This window comes from Ictalurus furcatus, chromosome 17 (assembly GCF_023375685.1).
Source record: "Ictalurus furcatus strain D&B chromosome 17, Billie_1.0, whole genome shotgun sequence".
Taxonomy (NCBI): Eukaryota; Metazoa; Chordata; class Actinopteri; order Siluriformes; family Ictaluridae; genus Ictalurus; species Ictalurus furcatus.
This window is the reverse complement of record NC_071271.1, coordinates 7,385,522-7,392,341: the sequence shown is the minus strand read 5'-3', so window position 1 is coordinate 7,392,341 and position 6,820 is coordinate 7,385,522. Positions and strand designations below refer to the sequence as shown.

General features: G+C 36.6%; 1 protein-coding gene across 1 annotated transcript; it reads right to left on the bottom strand.

The window, feature by feature from the left end:
- Positions 1-2,098: 2,098 nt before the first annotated feature.
- Positions 2,099-5,724, bottom strand: LOC128621297 (transcobalamin-1). The gene is made up of 4 exons (XM_053646958.1): positions 5,481-5,724; positions 5,022-5,166; positions 4,555-4,691; positions 2,099-4,464 (listed from the first exon to the last, which is right to left on the bottom strand). Exons 1-4 carry the CDS (start codon positions 5,554-5,556, stop codon positions 4,403-4,405), a joined length of 420 nt encoding a protein of 139 aa, XP_053502933.1. The 5' UTR covers positions 5,557-5,724; the 3' UTR covers positions 2,099-4,402.
- Between the last annotated feature and the right edge of the window lie 1,096 nt (positions 5,725-6,820).

The following is a 6,820-nucleotide window of genomic DNA, read 5'->3' as shown; positions in this document are numbered from 1 at the left end:
GAACGGGGGTGCACGTGTGGGTGCGTGTGTGGGTTGAAGGGCGATCAGGCGGTGAGGGTCTCAGCTGTCGGCGGTTACAGCCAAGGGGGCGGGGCGGAGCCGTCACTCGCGTCGAAGTCACCTGAAACCCGAAAAAAACACTCAACAGCAATTAGCAAACAGGCACGCGTCGGCAAAACTGCATAGAACACGCCAGAAATTCGCGCACATGCTCCGAGATGCTGCTCTCTTTCTACGAGTGGAATATCGCCCTTTTATACTCTCCCCTCACTTGCTGGATGGTGGAATTCTTCCGTACGGTGCACCATTCACGAGCCCTGCCGCCACGTGCTCTCTGGATGTCCAAAACATTTGGTGGTGCTGAAGCGGATCTGTCTCTTCTGCGCCACTGCGGCAGTCGCGTGAGGAGCGATCTTTGTTCCCTGTGCGCCGGCTACCGGCCTGGTGCCACAAGGGTTAGTATAAGACTGTTTGGTTTTAAACTAATAGTTTACACTTTTTTTATTTTCAATTTTGCCAATGAAAACATTAAAGAAATCATCACTGCTATATAATTATTGTGCACATGTTTCTGTGGTGGTCTTATTCCTAATTAATTTTGCTAAAGTATTAAAGAATCTTTTTGTGAATATTTTTATCTTCAATTAGGGTGGAGAGATAGATGGATCTAGCAGCACTGAGAGATTTTCTATAGTTCAGGAGGCTCTCCTTCCATGTGGTTTGAAATACTACCAATTTGGTTTGACCGCATTTACATTCTAATTTTCAAGTGTTCTGTTTTAAGGTGCATGTGATCTTTATACCAGGGTGCTAGCTTTTTTCTTTAATTATTTTTATTTTAAGTGGAGCTACATTATCTAGTGTGTAGTGCAACATTGACTATAAGCATTCAGTCACCTGATCAAGTTCTTTGGGATCAGATGGTGTTCCAATCATAGTTGATATCTATGAGAGGTTATTGATTGTCATATCACAGCAAACCAGCGACCCCATTTCCTAGGATGCACCACCAACTACAAAACATGTCCAAAGAGGACTACACTCTAACTACTACACTTCAACTTCTAAGAGTTGAATTCATTAATAGGTTTTTGTGTGATGCCTAGGCTATAAATGAGAACAACTCCTCCTCTGACAGTTAGACCTGGCTGATGTATATAACTGTATCTAGAAGGACTAGCTTCATTTAGTGCTATGTACTCATTTGGATGGCATTTTTGCCCAGTGTCTTTTTGATAGTGGAGTCAAGAACAGTGACCTTTATTGATGAAGAGAGGCCTGTAGTTCCTTTGATGATGTTCTTGGCTCTTTTGTGACTTCCTGGATGAGTCGTTGCTGTGCTCTTGGAGGAATTTTGGAAGGTTGGATGCTTCCGGGAAGGTTCACTACTGTGTTGAGTTTTTCCATTTGGAGATAATGGTTCTCATTGTGGTTCTTTAGAGTCCCAGAGCCTTTGAAATAGCTTTGTAACCCTTCCCAGACTGATGTATTTCAATAACCTCCTTCCTCATCATTTCTGGAATTTCTTTCGACTTTGGCATAGTGTGTTACTGGATAAGACCTTTTAAGCAACTTCATGCTGTTGAAAAAGTTCTCTTTAAGTGTTGATTTGATTGAACAGAGTTTGCAGTAATCAGGCCTGGTTGTGTCTAGTCCAGCTGAACTCTATTATAAATGCAGTTTCATAGATTTGGGGAATTAGTAACTATGGGGGTCATATAAATTTTCACACAGACCAGTTGTTATTGGATAACTTTTTTGCTTCAATAAATAATATTATCATTTAATAACTGTATTTTGTGTTTACTCAAGTTGCTTACTGAAGTGTATTAGTGTATAGCCTCCAGTTTATGCTGCACTGCGCTGCTCAGTCAGTCACGTAGGACTTGTGGCTGATGCCGGAAGGTCCAAACTAGTGTCCGTTGTTGAGTAGTTCATGCGTGCACTACCAGTGAGTCGCGCAGGTATATGGTCCATGCTGCGCAGTTCTCCGAGTTGCTCAGTTTGGACCAGCTTTTGAGTTATTTGGCTTCCTATATGATGGACATGCGTGGTGCACACACAAACAAAAATATGCCTCTGAATAAAGTTAGTTGTTGAATAAAATGTTTAATTTTAAATTGTTTCATGGAGTTAAAATTAGAATAATGCTGTTTCAATTACCCTGTGGAAATATTCTGATCTTTGTCAAAATGCACAAATCTTTCTTTGAAAATGACTATCCTATAGTATATATAAGGAGACATAAACTATACGTGAATAATAGATGCGGTTCAGAAGTTCAGGTGAGAATAAGAATGAATGCCAAATAATGAACAAAATGAGCATTTTGTACAAATACTATTAATTAACCTTTAACAAAACATAAACTCACTTTAACCCACACATGCTTAATGGCCTTCAACTGTAAGGAAAACACTTTGAATGACTACTGATTTATGTAATTTTACTTGTAATTCTGTAATTCATTTCTTTATCACAAACAGGAAAAATCTGTAAAATAATACTTAATTACATTTTTTAATCTGATACTATAAATTGCATTTAAAAGCATAATATTGATGTAATCTCAAATGACGATTAATCACCTGTAATTTTAATGGTAAAACTTTAAATTACAGAAAATATCGATAAAACAACATGCATTTCATTGTTTAATGGAAAAAGGGAAATTCTGTAAACAAACAAGCCAAAAAAAAAATACATACCATTACCTGTAAAATTAAATTTTTTAACAGTGTAGGCTGAATATAGGTGCTGTATTTGAACCTTGATCTCTTAAGGGTTCAGAAGTCACTTAATTATTTTTCAAATGTGTCCTAGACAGGACATTATAGTTTTGTTGGACCTAGGTTATGGTTCATCAAACACCTCTAACCAACAGTTAAAGCAGAATACAAACAGCAATATGCTTATAACAATATTTATTTTGTACCTGGTGGTAAAGTTTTAAAAGTTAAAATCATTAACATCATAATCACTCATTAATATTCATAATTACTGCTATGTTACCATCACAGCAGCCTAAATATGACACTCTAAACTAATTCACCCATCTAACCTAAAATGTAGCTAATATTAAATCACATTATGATCTACTTCTATTATAAAGGTCAGATTTATGTGCTTATAACTGTTGCCTACTAAATTTATTAATTTTGTCTCACTTCATGATTCACTCTGGCATTATATCAGTTATGAGGTGTTTGTCTGACCATTTGTAGCATCAGCGTGTTCTGATGAGCTGCAGCTACAGTTTCGTTGGTAATGATAATTACATAAAAAAATAAAAAGCTTTCCAAAGCATATGGCAGAAAGTGTAAGGTCTATGGCACTGCTCAGCCACTGGACATCACAATAGCAAAGGCCAAAGGTTTAGAGGCTAATGTCATGGCTACACCAATCAGGACAGATAGAAAATATCAGGTCTTATTACAGTTTAATACACTTACCATTAGCTTAGCATTAGATGCTCTTATTTTCCCTTATCACTGCTGTAGAAAATTGCCTGTGACCGTGAATGTAAAATAGTTACTGCATATCAAAAATAAGCTTATGCAACCATCATGTCATTGCCCCCAGACTAGAGGGCACCCTGACTGTCCTTGCAGAACTTCTTCTGTTGTCTCACTGATTTCCTGTTTTATCATGCTTACCTGTTTGTTGTTTTGCTTAATTAATTAACCTATTTCAGTTCCCCGTGTTCTCACCTTTGTTGCTGGAGCGTTGTTTTGTGTGTGTATGTGTGTGTGAGAGAGAGTGAGTGAGTGAGAGAGAGAGAGATAGTTTAAGTATGTTCTAGCCTTGTTTATATAGTAGTGCTTAATCTCTGGTTGATCAGGTTCTGTTTGTGCATCTGCCTCCAGGCACTATCACATATCACTTGATTGACTTTTTAGCTTTTATTTTTTTTCCTCACATAACTTTTCTTGACTACTTTCTTGTTTTCTTAAGGCTGTGATTTCAACCTGGATAAGGGTGTGTAACTCTGAAAACTACAGGCATATAACCAAGAAGTTAAGAATAAAAGGTGAAAAGTGTCATAACCTTAGAGACCCCTGATAAATATTTTTTAGCCAAATTTGTCAAAAAAAAAAAAAAAAGAGTTTAGTAAAAATACACAAAAAGGGCTTGTATAATAGGGTTTGCATAATGTCAGATGAAGAATTTCCTAAACACCATGTGCCAAGAATTAAACAAGACAAAAACATATGAAGATTTTTAAAAGGATTACATACATATAGCAAGAGATTTTAACATGATCTTTTTTTGTTAAAGAGGAATCAAAGAGATGTAATTTTTAAATGTCATTTATGCAAATTTACCACAATGTATTGTGTTTTTATTCTAAGGAGACCAAAAGACCCCAGCCTGATTACAGCACCATTAGAGCTCCTTTGGATTACCATTTGGTGAATTTGAGGATAACTGTATCTTTCGGGTTTGGTATATAACAGCCAACACCTGAAAGGGTAAAGTTAGGTTATTATCCATGTATGCATGTAAAATACATTGAATCTCAAAAAGATGATATAATACTGAATCAGTACTGACCCACATCAGGACGTATTATGGTGCCATTCTGCAGTTTGACCAGAAGCTCCCAGTACGTATGTTCAGCATTGTTCCCTGCCAATCCGTTCACACTTACAAGGAATGGACCATAGTTTGGATCTTCACGAATGGTGAATCTTTGCAGAAATTCAATATTGAATTCAAGTGAAATAAAGAGAGCAATATAAATGACTCAGACAGGAATTCTGACATGATTAAAGGATAAATCAATACACAATATCTGATTTATAACAACTAGGTTGCACATTTATCTCTGATATCTATTCAATTTTGTCATAATTGATAATTAACAATTATAAACTGACATTTTTACTATGAATTCTCTATCAGGAGTTTTGTTGCAACCAAGCAAGGAATAAAAAAAAAATCTGAGCCACATCATTTTTTAAATTTATTTGCACATCATTTGCAAATAAAACTAGCCAACATTGGTTTTCATAACTTACCTGAACTTATCGGTGGCTGCTTGTATTTTCCTCATCGCACCAAGTAAGATCCCTCTGTATGCAATGTCAGTGTTGAAAGTCAGGTTCTTCTTGTTAGTGAGTGAGTTGTATACAACTAGTGAAATACGACTGGGATTCTGGACATCTGCAAGCAGGAAGTGTTGTGACAAAATCCACACATTTTAGATTTGACTTTATTCTGCTTCCAAATGACAAGGAATGTAGAAAAAAAAAATACTCAGGCATTGTGATGGATCACAGTCTGGGATATAGGGTATATATGGCTATACTGTCATTTTTTCCCAAAATATTCCAATTTTGTGTATGCTACAAGTTAAAATGTGCATGTACCTATAATGTCTATAGAGATCTGTCCCATTTAACCATTTAATGAGTTAAGCTACATAAACATAACAACTGATAACCCACAGGATAGCGATAGTATTTGATTTTTCTCACCTGAAGTGAAGACGAGTGGAGCCAAAAAGTATATCAGCATAAACGTAGACAGAAGCGCTGCGACTTTGAAGGCCATCTTGCTGATTCTTTAGTCTGGTGCTGTGTGTGTGTCTCTGTGTGTGTGCACGCTCTCATCTGACAGGATTATATGCTGCAACACCTTTTAATACCCAGGTGCTCCTGCCCACTTTTAGTACTCAAAGGACCAAACTAGATTTTTCATAGCTTTGTTTCAGTTCATGTCCAGGTGCTGATATATTTCATTAGTGCTCAGCTAAACATTACAAAATACATAAATTAACTGATTTATTCTTCCCTTGATCATATCTGTTTAAGAATAAAAAATAAAAAAGTCAACTCACTTATAGCATTTTACTGTAGTATTTTATGCATTAGCAACTTTGATAACAGTTTATCAAGCTAATTGAATCAGTGCTACTTCGTGACTGACGGGAACTCAACAATGTATTTGCTTGTGACACCATTACCAGCTATGTAATTATTCTGGCCAAAGATGTACTTTTTACAATGTCAAGTTTCCATTATATTTATAAAACACAATTAAAATGGACTGATGAGTTTCAGGCATGATATCTGTGTCTCAATTCTGAAGGTCCCTAGTTTGTGTCACAATGTACCAGAACGAAATTGTTATGAGTTCTTGGTATATGTTGTTTTGAGCATTCCTAATCTCCCCGCCTTTCTTCGTCCCTCACTCTCACACTCTCTTTCGGTTCTTCGTCAAAGTATATCACTTCATCTTATGGTGTGGGCATGTATGGCTGCCAATGTAACTGGTACCCTTGTATTTATTGATGATGTGACTGCTGACAAAAGCAGCAAGATGAATTCTGAAGTGTATAGGGCTACATTATTTGTTCAGATTCAGCCAAATGCTTCAAAACTCATTGGACAGTGCTTCACATTGCAAATGGACAATGACCTGAAGCCTACTTTGAAAGCAACCCAAGACTTTTTTAAGGAAAAAAAGAAGAATATTTTGAAATTGTCAATCACCTAACCTGAGTCCAGTTGAGCATACATTTTACTTACTGAAGGTACAATGCCCCAAACACAGGCAGGAACCGAAAACAACTGCAGTAAAGACCTTGCAGATCATCACCAGGGAAGAAACCCAGCGATAGGGAACCACACATAAAAAGTGCTGTAACTCCAACACTGTTAACTTGATTTGGATATAAATAACCTCAAATTAAAACTGAAGGTGTGCACTTTGAGCTCATAGTCATTTCTAAATTTCAACTCCAATGTACTGTGGTAGACTGCTAAAAAACTTTGTCAATGTCCAAATATTTATGGACCTCATTGTAGGTAACATT

What these genes read in the sequence shown, in the direction of transcription:
- LOC128621297 (XM_053646958.1), bottom strand. Translation starts at nt 5,556, where the DNA reads ATGGCCTTCAAAGTCGCAGCGCTTCTGTCTACGTTTATGCTGATATAC. An exon ending in GCAGCCACCGATAAGTTCAG is followed by an intron (nt 4,692 to 5,021) that starts GTAAGTTATGAA and finishes ATTTCTGCAAAG; the next exon opens with ATTCACCATTCGTGAAGATC. An exon ending in CATAATACGTCCTGATGTGG is followed by an intron (nt 4,465 to 4,554) that starts GTCAGTACTGAT and finishes TTACCCTTTCAG; the next exon opens with GTGTTGGCTGTTATATACCA.